The 22465-nt window shown below is 35.2% G+C and overlaps 1 protein-coding gene across 1 annotated transcript; it reads right to left on the bottom strand.

Moving 5' to 3' along the window:
- Nucleotides 1–2653: 2653 nt before the first annotated feature.
- LOC103024376 (FYVE, RhoGEF and PH domain-containing protein 6) lies at nt 2654–21037 on the bottom strand. The gene is made up of 21 exons (XM_007234332.4): nt 20789–21037; nt 18039–19761; nt 15933–16035; nt 15767–15828; nt 15333–15363; nt 13724–13872; nt 12825–12981; nt 12527–12614; nt 10018–10068; nt 9811–9869; nt 9649–9720; nt 9279–9347; nt 8306–8389; nt 8035–8114; nt 6875–6977; nt 6543–6683; nt 6337–6445; nt 5311–5396; nt 4871–4999; nt 3298–3440; nt 2654–3187 (listed from the first exon to the last, which is right to left on the bottom strand). The coding sequence occupies exons 1-21, from the start codon at nt 20799–20801 to the stop codon at nt 3151–3153; spliced, it is 3489 nt and encodes a 1162-aa protein (XP_007234394.3). The 5' UTR covers nt 20802–21037; the 3' UTR covers nt 2654–3150.
- Nucleotides 21038–22465: the final 1428 nt, after the last annotated feature.

Genomic DNA, 22465 nt, shown 5'->3' with positions numbered 1-22465 from the left:
ATTCTCTCCCCCCTCTCCACCACGGCACCGCACGCGCCCCTAACACGGAGCTTTAGAACCAGACACAGGACTAAACCTAATCTCGGTATTAAAACACGTACCTTTCCAGCAAGGGCAGGGGTCCTCGTTTCTCGCGTCGTCATCAAAACGCCATCTTAGCAGCTTGTGACGTAGGCGGAGCTTCGTAACCCCTAACCCAGTTCAGAGGAACACAGAGCGCGAGCTCCATCAGACCTGAGCAGGTGAGCTCCTATAGGCCTACCTACAGCGTCACGAGCGCAGCACGCACCATACGCAAATGACACGCCCCATGCCAGTAGGCTATGTATGGAAATGTATCCCATAGTGGTTTATTCATGATCAATAAGAGTATATTGCAGGGCTGTGGGTGTGTTAGGCATGATTATTAGCTGAGTTACAGAAATAGAGGAGTGACAAATATATTTTTTTATAGAATATTCATGTACAAAAAAAATACAAAAATAAATATATATATATATATATACAGCTCTGGAAAAAATAAGAGACCACTTTTCTTTGATTTTAGCAAATTAAAAAACCTCTGGAATATAATCAAGAGGAAGATGGATGATCACAAGCCATCAAACCAAGCTGAACTGCTTGAATTTTTGCACCAGGAGAGGCATGAAGTTATACAAAAGCAGTGTGAAAGACTGGTGGAGGAGAACATGCCAAGGTGCATGAAAACTGTAATTGAAAACCAGGGTTATTCCTCCAAATATTGATTTCTAAACTCTTAAACCTGGTTTTCTTTGCATTATTTGAGCTCTAAAAGCTCTTCATCTTTTTTGTTATTTCATCCATTTCTCATTTTCTGCAAAATAAATGCTCTAAATGACAATATTTTTATTTTGAATTTGGAAGAAATGTTGTCTGTAGAATGAAAAATCACATTTTGTGGTTTAAATTTAGTCACAAGGACCAACATAACTTGACTTTTGACTTTTTGTGCTTATTTTAAGTTTTGATTGAGATCATTATTCCTAAAATAAGCAAAATAATCTTACAGTTACAATGCTTAGAAAGGTGTATGATCAGTTTTTTTTAGCTTGATTGCAATATGAGATTTAATGATAAACACCTAAAAAAAGAGCTGCAGTAACAGCAACTCAAATTGCATCTAATCCATGGAGTAACAGAATGAGCTCTTCGTGCTGCAGACTGTGATCATGTGACATAAATAGGCTGGAGGCAGAGTGAGGGAAAATCTAGAGTGAATACACCCACACCAAACTACATTTTAAGGCCATTTCACACGTATGTTTTATCAAATATGATTTTTATAAAAGCGGAACATTTACGCAACGTCTGATGTGTTTTTTGGTTTTCAGTAAATGGGACTTAATTTTCATGATCTCCTTTATTCTCTTTGATTTACTTCTCCACACAAGGTTTAATTAGCAAGTGAAGCTGTGGCTTGCAGTTCTTTGTGGAAAATGAACAGAGTAGGATACAAGACCAATAAAAGTGGCCTTTAGCCCGGAAAAAAAGTATTTTAATAGTATTTCACATCAGTATCAGGATATCCAATAGTGTTATCACACATTTTTTTCCATATCCTGTACCCCTATTAGGAGTGCATTTTCCTGTCTTTCAAAATAATTCAAAATTATAATGTAATTTATTCTGAAACACAGTCAAACTATCCCACTGATACATTAATCTCAAGCCAACCTTTGATGCTTTCAGATGAACAAAGGTGGTCCTTAATGACCCAGGCTTTGATCATATATCTTAGTTGTTGCAGGGATGGTCATCCAGGGGAAACATACCTCTCTGGGCAAGCCAGCTGATTAAGGTTAAGGTTAGTCTTAATATTAATAATTCACTGGAGGAATACACTCACAAGTTTGGGTACCCAGGGTCAGGTTTCACTTTGTTGAAAAAAGAACACATCCTCTTCAGAGAAAACACTCCAGTACATTTTACAATTGTGGAAGTTAATGTGCTGTAGAATGTTTGTTCACTTAACACCAAAAATGCAACAGAATATGTTAAATAAACTGTATTTTGTCATTCAGTTCTGACACCTTTATAATTCAGTTGGGCAATATGTTAAAAATATATAGTATTATGTTTTTCATGTTTCTGATGTGCATTACATTTATTATTTGACATGCAGATTAATTAGCAGTAGAAAAGGTTATTAAAAACTGCTGACAATTTCTTACTGGGAACTGTGATTAGGAATAGAATTTCCTTAATTTTTTTTTGCAGTTTTTTTTTTATTTACTGCTGGGCTAATAACACGCTTTGTTTAAAAAATGCACTGGTGATATCCACAGTAAAATCATCTTAATGATTTATATAAGTGAAATGGACAAAATGTCAAAAGTATGGATATGAACTGAATGTAATAATATAAGATTATTAGTTACATTGTAAATTTACCTTGACCATTATACACATTTTACTGCTAATAAAACATTTAAAATTGTATTATAAAAGACATCAGCACATAAAAAGTCCAGCGTAAAAAGGTAACCTGAGTTGTTTGTGACATTAAGTTATGTTTATAAGGCTATGCTGAATTCACTTGATCCATTATCTATAGGCCTAAATCCAGCCTAATCAGTTTATTATAGGGATTTAGCAATAATGCAGTTTTTACCAAACCAATATGGACACTAACTGTATGAAAAAATACATTTATTTAGTACAGAGACAGTGTTTCTCCACCAATTACATACTCCACACCAAATCCTATATGTACATATAAGTGCTGTAAACATGGAAAATAAAGGTATTTCTGGAACTTCTTCATTCAAACACAACAGTAGACTAAACAGTGTCAACATGAACAGTAAAACTGTTAATATAATAGTCACAGTAAAAGTAAAACACTGAATCCCCATAACATGGTTTTGCAGGAATGTTTCATATAAATGCTCTAAGTTTGCAAAAACAGTAAGGTTGAGTCTATTGTCTTGGATTACACAGCATTGTAAATTATATTCAATTATTTTACATTAAAGGAAAAATATAGTCCAGATGTCAAGATCTGTGCCAAGACAATGCAGCATTCACATTCACATCTTTAGGTAGCTTTAGTATTCTGTTAAATATAAAAGAGTGATATTAGCTTTCTGCATAAGGAACAATGTGAGGTAGTGGTCTCGTGGGTGAAGGCTAAAGAACCATGGCCTCACGGAAAGCTTCAATCCACCTGTAAATCCAAAAGGATGGCATATGTATGTTATAACATCAGATATCAATAATTAGTTTAACATTCTGTAACAGTTTTAATAATGTCTTCTTAATAAAGGGCAAGTGTACCTGTGATAGATATTACTGTCATCTGTCTTAAAGATGTAGATGAGTTTGTCTTTGTGGTAGAGCTTAAACTGCTGAGAGGATTCAGACTGATCTTCTTTAAGAGAGAAGCCCAGTAGAGGCAGACTCTCAAGAGCTGCTACATCCTGGGGAAATCAAACACATGATATTATGGTCAGTAGGAGTGGACGATATGGCACCAAAATAATAGCATGATATGTCTGGACATTTCTGCGATTACTATATTTATGGTGATATGATTAAAAAAACATTGAAAATATTTTGTAATATTTAACAATTTGAAGCATATGCTACTGCAACAATAAAAAAATAAGTGTAACAGTTTTAAAACACTTTGCTGGATGCAAAAAGAATGTGGCCGTGCCATTTAAACAATCAGGCAATCCTCATGATTGGGCATGAGACACAAGCTCAGGCTTTATTACCCTGTAGCTGGCCACCATTGCTGAGGGTGTCCAGTGCTGAAAGGCTGAAAAAGCCCCTGAATTAAAGGCATACTACTGATGATGTGTCTTGAAATTTAACTAGAATTTTTTTCCATGGCTGTGATAAAGCTCTTACCCCACTCATAACGTCAGTGTAAACTTTATGTGCATATTATCTACTGGCACAAAGGACAGTTTACCATCATGTCCTGTGTTTATTGATTTTTAACGAAACAGAAAAATCTAGAAACCTTTGTCAACACTAACATACCAAGACTGACTTTTATGTAATAATGATAATGAAACAAAATAAATAAAAGAATATACAAATAATGTAACAAAAAAGATGTACCACAAAACAGAAACTAAAGTACAGAATATTTACTGCCTGCATACAAACTGCTTACAAAAAGAATTATACGAAAAAACACCCTTAAAGCTTCAGAATAACAAAACTATACAAAACAGACTGCTTTCATAATAAAATACTGCTGTTATTATGATATGATTTTTTAAAATTGTTTATGTATATGATCATAGTGTACAATACAACATGTCACACCCCTAATGGTCAGTTTTACAAACTGCAGGGCAAAGCCACCAGAACTGATATTTAAACTCAGTTAACAATAGAAATACTGTATCTATAAATACAGGATCAGTGCTGTAGCTCTCTGAAATAATAATTAATACTATAGCACAGTTATTTCCGACCCTGCAATTTGATTGGCTGAGAGACGTTTTATGAGTGCCATTATCAGCTGGTAATGCACTGTAACCGAAAATAACCATGTATTACTCTGCCACATACAGTTAACCTAGCAACGGTGCAGCGCTTACCAGCCAAACAGCGCAGCTACAAACATAGAAGCAATGGAACTACTTTAACTCAAGGAGTGTTAATAACCAAATAGATCATATTTTCTCCTCCTCTTTTACTCAAAATCTTTTAATAATTTGTGGAACTGTGGTATAATCGCAATAATACATGAAAAACAGTGCTATAACGTGTAATACTGGCACTGCTGACCTGATCTACGGCACTTGGCCACTAGGACCGCAGCACAGCAGTGCCAGTATTACACAATAAAGCACACCTGGTAGATGATGTTCGCCTGTTTTTCACCTACCTCACTGGCAGCGTAAGTGTATAGCACCTTGTTCTTGATTACAAACCAGAGCCTCTTCCACTGTTTCTTTTTGGGCTTATTCCTCTCCAGATATCCACTCATGGACGATTCATCGGTGTTGGCTGAAACCTGCAGAATATAGTATAGTGGGGGAAGATACAGTTTAACAACCAGTTAAACCAGCTTCTCTCAACACGCTCTCTGAGCCCTGGGGAATCACTGCACTGCACTATTAGGGTGTTCCCTGCTACACTACACTTGACTGATCTAAGGATTCTTGGGATTAATCTCATCAGGCAAAATGGTTTTATTAGTAGAAACAATAAAACATTAAAGTGATTGATTTAAAGACAATAAATGATTAAATTTAAAGATCAGACAGATCATCATAGCATTAAAACGATCAACTAGAATGATTCATTAAAAAAATTCTTCTGTACCTCTTTTAGGGCTGCTGCGATCTTCCTCTGCCGTCTAAAGTGAAAGCCACCTAAAGTTTTCGCATTTGGAGATAAAATACTACTACCTGCAAGAAATAAGAAAGAAGGAGTCTTATAATGAAAGGGCATTTTTAAAAATATAAATTACACAGAAACAAACAATGTCATGCTACAAATACCTTTGATAGAGGTTAAATAATAATAAAAAAGACCTGTTAAGGGTGTGATATTAACTCTTCATTTGTTTAATATAAAAGGGAATTAGGAGAGGTAACAGGAATCAGTTTAAACATATTATGCAGGATATTCAACCTCTGACAATCATTTAGCATAGTGTTAACTATTTAAAGACAAGTATAGCATATATCACAAAATAATAATTAGCAATAGCAAATATATTTTATTGAATGAATATTAATGATTTGCATAAATAAAAGATACAAATTATACATAACTTGAGTAAGTGTATGTTCTTATGTTTTATCTATGCAAAGGGATATTTAATGTAAAATTGTCTGTTCAGAGAATAGAAAAACTTCAGTTTTAAATAATTAATTAGAAATAAAAAAGTTAAAGCTCGTAATAAAAATCAAATATTTCTTGTAAAACCATATATTATTATTTATTTATTTATTTATTTTTTTGCTGTTTTTGCGATGGACTACCAAACACTTCTATTCACTCTATAACACTTTAGCCTTACCCACTCTTATGAACACTATAATTGTTTTGTTACTGCTTGCTTTTAGCATGAGGCATAGTGCAGATTTGTCAATCAGAACAGAGGACATTAACATATCAGTCTTAGAGGCATAGTGATAAAAAAGGCCTGTTGAATTGTAATGGATAAAAATATTCATGTAAAATTTAGGTATGACTTTTAATCATGTAGCAAATAAACCAAAGCAATTAAAAGCACAGTGAATAAAATAAAAAGAACAGTGTAGGATATGGGCCCTTTAAGCAGATCCTTGCAGACTGTTGTTGCACTAAGCAGATTTATAAATAGATCTCTAGGTGTCAGACCTGAGCTGTTGTGCTGTAGAGTCTCAAAGCACTGATCACACACTCGCTCTGGATGATACTTCAAATACTCCAGAGGGTACTTGTTAGTTGAGCAGGCCTGACACACCACCTAGATCACACACAGATAAAAACACAGATAAACAGTATTACTACTATAGAGAGTTAGAAAGCCTAAATCCTGCTCTCACTGCTCAGCACCACTGTACCTTCCCACACGCTCTGCAGTGATGTCTTCTCCAGGTCAGAGTGAACTCACAGGTGCAGATCATGCACATTGTGGCCCGCAGATCTGGAATCCATATAGGGGCCTTGGAGCCCAGCTGAGCATCTACAGTGTCTTTGCCCCCCTACAGAAAGAAATAACAAATACTGTTCTTTAATGAAGTATCAAAGACATTCCCCTGACCTACTGACCTACTGTTCATCACATATATAAGGACATTTGTAATATCCCAAGTACAGAAAGCTTATCATTAACAGTTTCTCATTTATTCATGTTCTAATTAGCTAAAATCTATAAAGATATGAAATTTTTAACCTCTTCAGGGCTTCTGCTTGAACCAAATGAGATCATTTTCTTGGTGTAATCATTAATAGCAGCAGAGATGGCCTCCAGCCATTCATCTCGAGCAGTAGGAGAACTACAATAGAAGAAAGAGCATTAATGCTAATCAGGAAATCACCTCATCATCACATTTTCAGACTTAAACAATGAAAAGTCAATTTAGGTGAAAATACAGTGGAAATATACAATCCCAAACCAGAAAAAGTTGGGACAGGAAGGAACATTTCTAATGTCTTATTACATTGCAGTTAGACCTGAGATATTTCACCTTTTCTTTTGGTTGTATACATTTTTAGTATAAATATATTCCTGCATTTCCTTGCAAAATAGCTGGGAAATCAACCTTTCTTTCCACTTGGTAAAAATAAGTTTAAATTCTAAAAACAAGCAAACAATATAAGATTTAATTAAAAAGAAATAAAATAATTTAGAATAAAAGGATATGCAGACAGGCTAAAATGTAAAGCAATAAAATAAACAGATAAATAACTAGAATAATAAAATATAAACACAATTAACGAAATAGAGGACTAAAATAACACCAACATGATTAAAAGAGGTAAATGATGAAATTAAAGTAAACAAAAAGTAAAAAAAAAACGTAAAATTAGATGAATAAAAAACAAAATAAATAAAAGGTAAAAGAAAAAAATCAACTAAAACAGTTACAGGCTGTCTGAAGGTGGATAGAGATTAATAGTTTAAAATGATTTAGTGACACCAGCAAGCTGAGTTTAAGAATTTTCTGTGTACTAATAAAAAACAGCTGCAGATTGCTTATATTACTGATGCTGGTGACCTTCAGGCCCTCAGATGGCACTGCATTAAAATTATGCATGATTCTGTACTAAAAAAAAAAAAAAAATCACTGCATGGGCTTAGGAACATTCCCAGATCCACAAATACTACTTAAAGCTGCATGATGCAGAGAAAAAACAACATATCAAACCATCCTTTCCTGACAAAACTTGAAATATTGAGTTAATACTGTCTGCAAATAAATGAACGTCGAAGAAAACATAAGAAACGCTGAATTTCTATTTTATTTGCATTTTCCATACCATCTCAACTTTTTCTGATTTGGGGTTGTAATTAACACTAACAGATATGGTGATTATAAAACTAATTCTCACCTGGCAGAAAGGATAAATGATCGTTCAACGCTTTCGATGTTTAGCTCATTCTGATGCCCTTCTTGACTGGGTTTACTGACCTACACATATATATAAAAAAAAGGTTAAACAACACAAATACATCCACAGATTATAACACAATCTGGCCCAAATCATATTTACACAGAGGTCTGTAACAAATATGTTTTTTATGGCCTTTATGACCTTTTTTTAATCAGTTCTATGCTAAACTGAGCAGCAGAGGGCGCTTCAGTCAAACACTACAGCTCACCTTCATCCCAGCCAGTGAAAGCTCATTGTTCAGTTTGTACTGGCCTGTCTGGAGTGGTGTGGTGTACAGCAGGGTGTCATTAAACTGACAAAACAAAGAGAAAAAAGTTAAAACAAACTACTTCAGACAGTTTGAAGTTTTTTTCTTCTCAGACTGTGGGTTTAGGAACTAGAAAAAACAGGAACTTGAGGCTGACTGTGCCGTCAAGAGACTACATTAACAGCTAAAACCATTACAAATATCAAACAGAAAGAGGTAATGCCAAAACAATGAATCATTGTAACTGACTACAATAATATAAAATAGTACTTTTATATTTAATCATTAATGATCATTAACTCTGGAAAGATTATCTAATTGTAATAACAGAAACAGCCTTTACACAGATAAGTATACAGTATATAGTAGAAATCTTATAATTATAATCCTACATTATTTCCCATGTAAAAGAAAAGTGTATTGAGTATATATTTTTAAAGTAAAATATGAAGTATTTAAGTTAAAATATGTACTTAAATACATACTAAATGTACTATTTTGGAACAACTTATGGCAACTTGTCATTAAGCTATATTTAAACACAACATAAAGATTTAATTTTGTGTTTTTAAAAACCTTTTATAATGCACTTGAACTATATTGTAAATGTACTACTTTGCTTATTGATGCACATATTGTGCACACCTTAAATCTTTTGGAAAAAAATAGACTAGTGCAAGTGCATTTTATGCAGCATTTAATGCCACTATATATATTTTCTATCAAAACAATGTATAATTTAAATCATATTACTTAAAAATACATTTTATAGAAATAAAGAGAAAGTATATTTAATTAAGTACTGTATTTTTATAAGGTATATTATATTGAAAATGCTCTTTCAGTATTCTTTCCCTAATTTGAACATACTTTTCTTCCTATTCACAAGGGTTTACTTGTTAATAAATAAACATCAGGATTTCTATTGACATACTAGGAAGAACATCCGGGGCTGCATGACTTTTCTGGAGAGTTTCATCAGCGTCCCCTCTTTCAGTAAGGTCTAAAAGAAAAAAAAAAACATAAGAAAACAAACAAAAAAGCTTTTAGAACTCAATAGCTGCAATAGTACACACACTTTATTGTGCTCTCAATTCCAAAGAGGGCCAAATAAGGGCTTTATATTGCCATGCTCACTTTCCAAGAACACACTGACATCAGTGAACCCTAAAAGGAACTTCCCGTCTTAATAAAGTTAATAAAGTGAGTGAAGTGTTCCCCTACTGACAGCGCAGAGCTTTCACTTTAACAAGGAAGATACAGTGAACCGGAGTTTCAGGATGATTTTACAGGCTTCTAATTACCCTTCCAGGCTTTACAATCTCATGATGTCCCGTCAGGCTGTACTGCACTTGAATCAGCTTCTGAAAGTTATCCTGTCAAAAACAACAGGAGCATGTGATTCATCTCACAGCTGATTAAAAAAACAAAAATAGTCCAGAAATACTTAAAAAATTCCTTCTTACCCCTTTCCTCATGGTTTCATTGGCATGATTTGCCACATCCTTTACCAACTTCAAGGCATCTGAATAAAAGCAGGAAATGCTTACATGAAAGAAACACAGATCCAGTAACACAGATTGCTTTATAAAAGACATTGATTGACTAATGTTTAAGAGACAAACTAACTAGTTCTAACATTGCCAAAATGAAATAATGATGTTTGTTTTTACCTTGTGTGTCTTTGTAATGTGGAGAGTTTTCATTCAGATTCTTCACATAATCTGTCAAACAAGAAAATATTTTTTTGTAAACTTGTAACACAGAAATACGCATTAGTTAAAGCTAATTTAACATTATTTGCAAAAAAATGAGACATAATAAGGACAGTGGACATTAACCTTATAAAGGTTTTATACTGCTTTTAAAAGCAGTAAGTGTTGTAAAATAAATAAATAGTATTATTTATAATTGTCATTATATCAACAGCTGGATTGGTAAATCAGTGCTAAATTATGTTAAGTTAGGTAAACACATCCCACATGCTGACTGGAGGCACCCAGGAGAAACCTGGAGCTATACTTTGTTCTTCAGACTGGCTTACAAGATATAAACTAAACCATAATAACCTAAAAACTAAAACTAACTTCTTAAAAAATATAAATCCTTGTTACTTTTTACTGTTTTACTGTATATATATATATATATATATATATATATATATATATATATATATATATATATATATATATATATATAAGCAGGGTTTCCGCTAGTTTTCAATAGGGGAGGAGAAGGATCTCTGGGGAGTCTTTTGCATCCTCTGTCTAAGAGAAATGCTCAAGTAAGGTTTTTTTATGCAGGTACACATTTTTGACAAACCCCATTTATGAGAATACTGAGTAGGAAGTTATTTTCAATAAAAGACAGTATGACCCACAGGCCAAAGTGTCTCTGAGAGGATGTTGGTTTTCGAACATAATATCACTACCCTAACCCCACCCCCCTCACCCAGTGATGAAAGGAACAAACTCACCGAGCACTTTATTAGGAACACTTTACTAATACTGGGAAGGGCCTCCTTTTGCTTTTAAGCTTTTATTCTTCATGACTTTTATTCTAGGCAGAATCTGACTCTTTTTTCAATGTCCTTTAAGTTTAATCAATATTGTGTAATATAAGTCGCATAACCAAGGTCACTTTACAGAGAGAAACACACATAACAAGCAGTAAGACGAGTAAGACTGATTAATAAGTGAAGGCGTAAGAAACTATCGGTATACGTATTGTATTGAAACTTTTTTTTTATTTCAGCCATTTCTCATTTTCTGCAAATAAATGCTCTAAATGACAATATTTTTATTTGGAATTTGGGAGAAATGTTGTCTGCAGTTTAGTTAATATTTTACTATACCTATAAATAATGGTCTCTTAATTTTTTCCAGAGCTGTATCATTTTGCGTAAATACAGTATCACAATATGATGTGATATAGTAAATTGTAGCCCCTGTATCGTGATGTGATTTACAAAATGGTATCGCCAAGTCCTCACCAATACACAGTCTTAGTTACGACACATATCTTAAGATGAGATTTACAGGAAGAGCTGTCATGAAGAGATTGGGGAAGTGCATTCCAGAGTTTGACTGCCACAGCATTAAATACCCTGCCAACCACAGCAAAGAGCATAGAATGCGGTACAGAAAGCAGAATCGTGCCCAAGGCTTTAAGAGTGTATGAGGGTATGTGAAGAAAAATGTAATGGAGCAAGAACCTTAAGGTAATTTAATGTGAGGAAGTGATTTTTGTGTTTTGTAAGTGTAGGGAAGGATGCTCAAGTATTTCACAGTTCTGCTTAGAAAAGAAATCTACCTCAGAGATGCTCATTAGAGCGAAGAGGTGTTTTACATCTATTTATTTTTGAGAACAACCTGATTCTAGGTGTGAAAACATTAATGCAAGATACTCAGGAAAAGGTTTCAAGATTCTGACCAAAAATAACAGCTGTTAGTGGAAAAAAGCAAAACAGGTGGATTTGTTGTGATGCCACAGGTTCTTTGTATTAACAGCACTCTCTGTCCAAGTCATTTTCAGTCAGTTTTGTAGTGCTGAGAAGCTGGCTTTCTTCAGAAAAGAGATTATACATCTACACCAATGGCAAGCCCTTATTTTACATTTTGAGTTAAATAATGAGAAGTCAATAAAAGTCATCTAATATTTAGAAGAGGCTAAAAGACTCCTTAAGTTGACTCAGTATAGAAAACTCTGGAAGATCTGCAGCACATAGCAAGCAGATTTATTGAGATGGTTAAATGTTAAAACTGTAATCCAGCATGGTCAAAGTCCAAGCCCTTAGAAAGTTAAAAATATGCCCCAAGCAGAACAAAACAAGGAAAACAAGGATAGTAGACACAGAAAACAAGCAAAGATAACTGGCAATAAGTTATAACTGATTTATTCTGTGTTCTTTTAAACCATTATATATAACTGACGATATAAAACTGAATCATTTCTTTTAATATTAAATGAATGACATGTGTGAGTATAAAAGTATAAAAGTATACTTTAATAATTTGTATATATATTTGTCTTGTTTATTTGACATTTGGGCTACTACAAACAGTCACTCTCTGTTTAACCACAATGGCTTTTATCACTCATTGTACATGTTCCTGTAAACTATTTAAAGCCTCTAATATCTCGTACATATGATGTGCAGTACAGTGTAGGATCTTAACTGACCTGAGAGGAGCAGTTGGTACTGGGGGAGTCTCTGAACGGGTTTCAGCATGTAGTGTTTGACTGCAAGATTGGCGCAGCATGGACTGCTCTATAACAGTGAAGGGCAGAGACAGAATACGGTAAGGGATGGTAAACAAAAACAACTTTACTCCTAAACACGGTGTCACTGCATTCAGTCTAACAAAACCAACAAGAAGAGCAAACACCACAGCAAAGGGAAGCGTACACACAGGCGCACATGAACGTGATGACAAAGTAAACATGCGGGTGGAAGAACGAGTTGTGTCGGTGTTATTACCTCAAATTCCCGAACTACTTTTGCGAATGCTGGATTCTTTCTGCATTGCTCCTCCAGTAGGGCAACATTCTTGTCGAACTCACAGATGTAACTGGAATACATTTTCAGATATGGGCCCTTCTTTAAAAAGATGTCAGCTACACCAGAGTGCTCATTCCTGAGACAACAAGGAACCAGACAAGTGCAGAGGGTTTAAAACAGACATAGTATCAGAGTCTCCTGTTGTTTTAGATGCTTTACAGTAAAAGTAAAGTTGGAAAGTTGGAAATGTGTCTAATTTTAGCACAATGGAGATTATTCCCCCTTGCAGTATAGTACAGTGAGTCTAATTAGAGTAAGGAAGTCTGCCTTGTTGATCTACAGTACATTCACTTGCAATGTCTGTGTGGGGTTTATGTAAATTAGGTCTATTCTGTATTGTGTGCCTTGTTAAAGGAGCCGTCCAAGCTTATGTCTCTAGGCTGAAGAGAAAATTTGTAAATGTGTGTCTAATCTTTTGTGGCTAGGAGGCAAATGGCATATTTGCGAACATCAAAAGTATTTTTTTTTTAATATAGATTCCTAAAGGGTTTATGTTTGGAACTACAGATAAATAAAAGGTGTGACAGTGTGAGAAAGAACCTTTTTATTATATATATACATATTATACACCATCATCTCACTGCAGTCAGACAAAATAATATTTATGTGAAAAATAACCTTTTTTCACTCAAATGCACTGTGGCCAATGTTCTACTATAATGCTGGTATGTATTAAATGTTTCTGTGAAGTGTGCAATGCCTTTCAGACGTATATCTTTTGACCAGCATCAATAAAGCTAAAAAACAGAATAACAGAATAAGAAAAGTACGCTCATTTTTATCCCCTGTATAAGAAAATAAAAGTGCAGTCTTTATACCAGTTGGCCACACGTTCCTCCAGCTCCCTCAGTAAGTTACTGTTCAGCTCATACAGTTGTGGCAGGGAAAACAGGATCTGGTTCAGAATCCGATCATCAATCACAGCTTTCCCACCCTGACTGGCATCCTCCACTGCTTTCCGGAATTTCTGGAAAACAGAAAGTCATTAAACCCAAGCAATGTTACTAAAGGCTTGTTGTCTTAAACCTTATAATAGCTAATAATGAATTCCACATTTTTCCACAGAGTTCACATACGTAAGGTATGAGATTAGATTAGATACATTAGTTCATGTCCATGTTTGGTGTTGAAGGGTACAAATGCATATTTACGGTTTTGGCATGGATAACTATGGTTTTATTATTATTATTATTTTTTTGTGGGGGGGGGGTGGTTAAATCCACAGTTGTTTCTTTCCCTGTTATATGCAGCTGCAGTCTAGCACAGTGATATATTGAGAGGTTCGGGCAGAGTAATTATAATTATATTAGAGTAAATGTAATTCTATTAGAGTAGACAAAAGTCATTGTAAATTATGTTATTGTATTTGATCTATTTCAATTTAATGAGTGTGCCGTGCATAGCTTATTGTTGTTTTATGTGTTTTGCACTAAGGCTGTGTTTTAAATAAATACATTTGTTTGTTCTTAGACATTGTTAATTATATTCGAGTAGACAGGGTTCTTAATAAAGATTTTTATTAAATAATAAGTCCATACTTCTTCAGGCTTGCAGTGTTTAATTAACAGCATTCCAAACAGATTTCGTGCATTCGAACAGCCCGAAAATGTTTTTTTAAAAAGCTCAGTTTTAAGGCTCTACTTACTAAAAAAAAATGTCTTGTTTAAATCGGGCTCGGGCTCACAAAAACAGTTTATGGGCCAGGTCGGGCTCGGGCAGAACGTGCACAGACTCGGGCCGGGGAGAAAACGTAATAAAATTTGCACTAAACAAGAAAAGCACTAATGTGCGAATCAAGAACCTGCTGAAGCACTTGGTGCATGTCAGTGACATTTACAGTAACGGATAGTAAGTTGTCCTGAAGCGTTTAAAGTTAAGGAATTTAGGTTCTTCCCTCAAGGTGTGTTTGCAAGCTGTGACTTTTTTCTTTTTTGTTTTCCTTGAGGGGATTTAAACTTGACCCGGAAATTGTGTGCTAAATATAATGTTCAATTTATCAAAATTAAAATAGTGTAACATTTTGGTTATTTGAGCAGGATCACACCTCCATTATTCAATAAGTTTTTAGATAAAAAAAGTTTCTGGTGCAGGGATATATTCTATTTTTTTTTATTTATTATTATTTTATTTTTATTTTTTTCTCTTCAATAGAATGCTAGCAAGAAGTTCACCAACAAGAGTGATTTATTTATTTATTTATTTATTTATTCTGCTGCATTATTGTGTGGTCTGACAGAGTCCAGCGAGAGGATTAAAAGCCATGTGACCACTGCCAGAGTCTATTTACTGCGGGAGCACTGTGTACTCAGGTTTTACATTAATTTTGTAAAACAGAGGCATTACATAACCATGACCAGCTTCAAATAATCTCAGAAAAGAGTGCTCAGATAAGGAGCATGTTCAGCACTGGACCTGATGCAAACTTACTATATGGAGAAGCTTCAACACCTCCACAAACCTGCCAAGAGAAATGATACAGCATTAGTTAAAATCAAGCACAGAGTGGAGCCTGACTGATGTATATATTCTGTAGTGATTTTAATCTGGTCAAGTCAGTTGTCAGTCATTATATAGTAAAGAGCAAACTATGATTACTATGTCCAATTTTTTTATTTCCAAATCACAAAAGGGCTCCAAGACTCCTAGAATTGTTATTAGATTGGTTCATGTTGATCATAGTGGTGTTTGGTGTATAAACATGATTACAGACTGTACTTTAATAAATGTAAGCTGTCTATGACTGTCGGCCTCAAAATATTGCTGTATACTAAGGCGATTTTTAATTAATCAATTAATACATCAGTCAGGCCCCACTTCACGACGACTGTACTGTCTTTTCTAGTAAGCATGCAAAAACTCACACTTTCTCAGAACTCATGATCTCTCTGGCTATATGAGCCAGCTTGGTGTTCTTGGCGTCGTTCTGAAATAGAAAGTCAAAACAGCTTTTTGTGAGCTTCAGACCTGTACTGAGCTGAGAATCGAAGACCATAACAAAACCCTGAGAGATAAGCAAACCCACCGTACCTGACTCTGATCTTTGTCAGAGTATGAATTGCTATCTTCTTCTACCTCTGAGCCGCTATCAATTTCCTCCTCATCTGAGCTTAGAATGTCTTCATATACATTACTGCAGGGAATAGAGGAAGATAAGAAGAGTGTGAAACTGTGGCGATGGCAGGAAATGAATGTGAACACACAGTACACTGGAACTAAGAGAGGAATGTAAGATTATAATAGCAGAAAGTTACATTTAATTAACATTTTCAGCAAACATTAATTAGAAAAAAATATGCAGTACGTAATCAATGTGGCCACAGTAAATGCAATGCTGAAATAATAAAGAAAATTATACTTGTAATAATTACAGGTTTCCATTGACTGCGACTAGGGACAACTCATATAGTCTAGTATGAAAGGTATTTACTAATCAGTTCAGCAGATACTAGCATGAGTAACAATACATATTTTGAAGCCTACCAAAGATTTGTCTGAGAATTCTGTAACTTGTTTTTGTTTGTTTTTTACTACATTATTAGTCTTAATCAATTTCCTTTTACTAGCTAGGACTCCCCTATCACACAATTCCACCAGTACTACGAGTTTAAAAGCTAGCATGTGTTTCCTCCTAATCACATGAAGCAAGCAATCAGATCTTTCTGAGTTGCTGCTGATGTGACATCATTGGACAGCTGATCAGACATGAAGTGAATTGCCAGATTGCTTAACACATGTGCTGTTGTTAGATCCCAGTTTTATGATTGCATAAAATAAAAATAAACTTTTTATTCAGATTTTAGAGATATCACAGTTTGTTTCTTATTCTATGGCAGTTATTTTTAATAAAAAAATAAAATCAATTACAATATATCACCCTGCTTACAGTATCTCTATATATTACAATTAACTGAATCATAACCCCTGTATGTAGGTATCGTAGTGCCAAGTTCTTGCCAATACACAGTCCTACTGACTAGCATAGTGCTAAAGCACCTTCGGTTTAAAAATGTGGATCCAATGTTTAGACAGCTCCACCACTTTTTCCACCACTTTATTAAAAGAACAGAAAGGTAAACACTCTACAGTAAAATTGAGGTTGAATGTAATCAACACACAGACACTGGTTTACTGCCTGTCAGAGGGGTGCGACACACAAACATAACTGACATATTTCTGCCTTTGTTCTGAGAGCTCACAAAATATGTCTCCTGCTTGAGTTTAGACTTCCATTTCAGCAGTCCTGAAGACATGAATAATAAATCATACATACAGACTAGAGCTGCACAACACTCTTTACCGCAATGTGCGCATTCACAACAGTCTCAACAAAAACAAACCCTAATTAAATGTTATAACATTATGACACAATTCTCATTTTGACATACCAATGATATACTGCCAATATCATTCATTTTATGTATGGATACACAGAATGCATTTCTTAACATTGTGACATATTGTCTTCTGATGACTACGGGGTAAAATTCTGTCCATATTCAGAAAAAGAAATAACAATTGCAATGTCAGTTTTTGCCAATACCGTGCAGCTAATGCTGATGCATCTAAAAAACTGTTTATGTCTAAAATATCAATAGGCTAAAAAACTCTTAGTCTTCAACTTGAACTGGAAAGTGCTGATTCAGTGGAATCAAATTTTAAAAGGTTAAAATTGATAATAACAATAGTATGCGTTCTATTTTAGTAAGTGTGAGATTACAGATTTACCAAAAAACTCTTCTGGTCACATTTAATATGAACTTCACTATGCTTTGTCATTTTATTGGATTTATATTTATAAATTTATACACTATCTAAATACTAAACCCTATTTTTGGATGGTCTTGCTAAGTTGATTGAAGACTCTTGTTTGTGTTTTTCAATCTGTATATTCCAAGCAGAGACTAAGACTAAGACTAGATGACTACATTTTGAACAGAGATTTTCTATTTAAAGGAATATATAGTCTACGACTAAGCTTAATTGCTTAATCCCTGTCCAGGAAATTTACCTGTTATGTGCTTTTTTAAATGTGTTTATCTGCCTTCCAAAACAGCCTATGTTTACTTTCTGACCTTGACCCATGAAACAATGGCAATTTTAATGTCAATATATTTTAAAGCAATACTTTGTTACCTTTCATTGAAGTATTCACTTTCTTCAGGGGAAATTGGTTCTTCGTACAGGTTCTCTGTGGATAATTGCCTCTGTTGGATTCCCTGAGGTTGTTGGGTCTGTGTCGCTGCTTTTCCACTAGAATGAGAATCTAGAATATCTGAAATATTCTGATAGAGATGTTCATGTTTTATTTTTTCCTGAAAATCTTCTCCGTCCACACTCTGTTCTCTGACTAGGTGACGTCTGTACTCTGGGATTTGTATATTGGCTTCATTTTGGGTGTTGCTGTTCTGCCTATCCTCCTTTACTGAGTCCTCACTCTTGACCACAGGGCTACCATGGGCCTGCTTTTTCTTGGTCTTTTTAACTGGAAGGTCAAGTTCCATCACCTTCTGGTAGGATGATTTCTTCAGAAGACTATCTGCTGGGCTGAAAGACTTAGCTTTAGGCTTCAGACTAGTGCCAGGTCTTTTGTCTGGTGTGCTGTTAGGCTCCTGTTTTCCAGAGTTTTGATTGGCTTTACCTCTAGATTTTCCTTTAGCAGGGAGGGGTGGATCCATTTTCACAGGACTGATATTACTCTCAATGACCTCTTCCTCAGACATGATGATGTTTCCTTCTGGTTTCTTGTGGACTTCTTTTGTCATTACGGTTTTTGGCTTTGAATCTGGGCCTTCTCTGTCATCCCTTGATTGCTGCGTCTTTAAAGCATGCCCTGGGAGTCCACCATGATGTATGTCTTTGCCCTGTATTTTTTCTTTAGCAGGGGTCCTCCACCGTGGAACCACATTGTCACCTTGGGTTTCAACATATACTTTTTTGGGTTTATTCTCCCTTGGAGGGATAGTAGGTGGCCTTTCCTTCAGAGACACAACTGGTGAGCTTTGCATCAGTTTTACAGCTGTAAGCGTTGCCTCAGTAGCGCCTTCCTCTGAGAAGATATCAGCATTGTCCAGTCGCCCAGCACTGCTGATCTTTGGTTTATTCTGCACTGGTGGCAATGGTGGAGCTTTTCTTACTGGTGTCATACCAGAGTATGAACTGCCATTTTGTCTACCAGTAGAATACCCATGAGGCTTTTTGTTTAATACAGCTTGCCCTGATCCAGTGACAGTAGCTGGTGCCTCATAAGAACTGCCAAGACTGCCTTGAGTTTTTTTTGTTAAATGTTTGTCCAAAGCTACTGATCCATTAGCCACAGATGAGCCTTGTACTGAGTCCTTAGGAGGATTGATCAGCCCTTGACCATGATTTGTTGTAGTCTTGTGCAGAGGTTTAGTCTGAGCTCGGGGAGTGGGACTTTTGGATCCTTCTGGTTTGTTGTTTTGACGTGGTTCAATACGATTTCCATGCTGGATGGGTCTTCTGCTGTTTTCCTTAGGTGAGCAGCCATGACACTTCCCTTCGGCACAATCACAAGTTGGAATGACATAATCCCATTCTGGCTGCCTCAACTCCAAACTAGGTCCATTTCTGGAATTTAGTAAACCCACATGCTTAAGGACATCAGACTTTTGTTGCAAACTTTCTTGATGCTCACTGTCAGATGCTACGGACTTGGACTCTGGTGGAGGTGCAGAAGTTTTAGAACTACATGGTTTAGGTGCAACAGCAGGTTTCACAGTGTTCTTTACAGGGTAGGAAACATCCAGGTCAAGTGCTTGTTTTGAAGCAGGCAGAATTGTTTTTGGTGGTGGAAGCACCCTTGGCTTAGGGGCCACAGGCGGCTTCTCTACATTCCCTAAGTGTACACAGAAAACAAAGACAACTGTGAAAGTCAAGAAGTGTTAACCAAAAGTGTGAGAAACAATGGCTTTTTTCAAAACACATTTTTGAAGGCTTGCAGTAACAGAATGACGCAATGTCTACAACGTCCAGTTGCGTATGAATGTTGGTCAGTTCCTTTTTTCAGAGTAATTCATCTCCAAACAGGAAATTATTTTTCAGTCAGGGCTTAAAAGCTTACAAAAGCAAAACTTGCTATGTGTAAAAACATAAGTAATGTTTCACTGACATGCAGATATAGGTATATAGGTCTTTTGTTGCAATGTGAAACCTCTTATCTACAGAATCATAACATTTCATGAACAGAACCAAAATCTAGGGTGCATAGGGCCCTTTATTTTATAAACTGAACCAGTACCAGTCAAAAGTGTGTAATCACCTCTTCTCATTCAATGGGTTTTATTTATTTTTATGATTTGATTTTTTACATTGAAAATTTAATACTGAAGACTCTTGAAGGAGTTCCTGGAGGTGCTGAACAAAAGTTTCTGCTGTTCCTTCACACTCGTCCCAAATCACCTAATGATCGCAGCTGATCAGGTTTTGATGAGGGGATTGTAAAGGACAAACACTTTTACTGTTTGCTACATAAATCCATACGGGTCCTTTAATTGTTTTATGTGTTTAATATTAATCTACAATGTAGAAAATAAATTAAGGATAAGAATGATAGAAAACACTGAATGAGATGGTGATGGTGTGTCCACACTATTGACTGATACTGAAGTTGAACTAAAAATACCTAGGCCATTCTTCATACAGCAGGACATTTTATGATTTTTTTATGGTAGAGTTTATTAGACTCTCAGCTCCAGTCATGAACTCGTGAGACTATAAAGTCAGTACTAATGACTTTTGTTTGTGGGAAATAAGACTAAATGAAAAAGAGACATATAAAGTCACCAGAACTGATTTAAAGTGTTAAAACTAGTGTTATTGGATTTGTAGCTTTAACTGTAAATGTAGCTTTAATGATCGCTCACCTGTCCTCTCCATAGCAGCGTAGCTCCTCTTCCTACTCACCTACACTCCCCTCATTACAGCACTGTTTCTCTATTTATCCAACTCATGATACATAAATCCCATTTAGTCAGAGCCGCGGTGAAGTTCAGCTCAGTCTCTCAGCCCGCTCCAGTTCCAGTACGAGAAAAACAATGTTAAGCTTCCAGTTTTGCTGAACATGGTGCCGGTAGGCGGGGAGAATTCCTAACAACAATAATCCCTTTGAAATTTGCGCATACTATCTTTCCGTTCAGCGCACCCGTATTGCGGCAGTCCCCGCCCACCGCGCCACTATTGGCCAGTCTCCCGCGTACGTGTGCGCATGGAGGAGAGCGCAGCTGCAGCACGTTCTACATTTAGAAGTGCATTTAAAGTGCATTTCTGAATCAATTTATCTGATTTTGCTATTTATTGGTATATGTTTAAGTAAAATGAACATTGTTGTTTTATTTTATAAACTACGGACAACATTTCTCCCAAACTCCAAATAAATATTTTCATTTTAGAGCATTTATTTGCAGAAAATGAGAAAAGGCTGGAAAAAAAAGATGCAGAACCTTCAGACCTCAAATAATGCAAAGAAAACAAGTTCATATTCATAAAGTTTTAAGAGTTCAGAAATCAATATTTGGTGGAATAACATGCATCTTGGCATGTTCTCCTCCACCAGTCTTTTGGATAACTTTACGCTACACCTGGCGCAAAAAATCAAGCAGTTCAGCTTGGTTTGATGGCTTGTGATCATCCATCTTCCTCTTGATTATATTAAATTTTCAATTTGGTAAAATCAAAGAAACTTTTTTAAATGGTCTCTTGATTTTTTCCAGAGCTGCATATCCTACGAATAAGAGAATTGTAAAATTTTATAATATTGATTTTGAATGCTCTTTTTGTCAATCATAATGTGAATCAATCTCACACCTTTTTATTGTTCCATTGTATTTAAACTCTGGGGAGACTTTGCTTATTTGAGGAAAACCAACATCTCTGTGAATCTAAAGCTTGGTGATATAATATACTTTTGTTCATACACTGACCTAGATATGGAGTATATTTTTTATATTTTCATTTTATTGAGTAAATACTATATTCACCAATGTAAATACAAAATGTGATATATGTTTACTGGACTTTACTTTAATATTAAAATCTAATATGAAATGTCTAAAAACTGTAAGAATTTGTAATGAGCTTTCACTGTACTTTTGTTAATATTTTTTTCTCTTTAGGTTTTCCCCCTTTTCTCCCTAATGTCTATTTTCATGCTGTATTCTATTGTGGTTTCTTTTTATTAACTTGACATTTTAATGAAGAAAAGAGTAGATTTTACATTTACTTTCTTAATATTTTAACAATATCGTAGATCCTTGTAGACCTTTACATTCGCTGTTTTCTAATAGATTTCTAATAGAGAGGAGAATACCAACTCAAGAGTCTCTTCCGATTGAGTCCAAAATGAATGGTTTTATATGGAGCAATTGAGCAAAATAACAGTTTATAAATGTGTATTTTTTAATGGATGTGATAGTTACTCATTTAAATGTGCGTTTAGCTCCATTAACTCCATTTATTTTGGACTGACTCGCGGGCCCCATCTAGCGGTCTGCAGTGATGTTTTGATATAACGATATAGGTAGAAAGTGGTGAGTAGCCCCTCT

This window comes from Astyanax mexicanus, chromosome 10, assembly GCF_023375975.1.
Source record: "Astyanax mexicanus isolate ESR-SI-001 chromosome 10, AstMex3_surface, whole genome shotgun sequence".
Classification (NCBI taxonomy): Eukaryota; Metazoa; Chordata; class Actinopteri; order Characiformes; family Acestrorhamphidae; genus Astyanax; species Astyanax mexicanus.
Note: the sequence above shows the minus strand (reverse complement) of the source record. Positions and strands in the feature narration are given on the sequence as shown.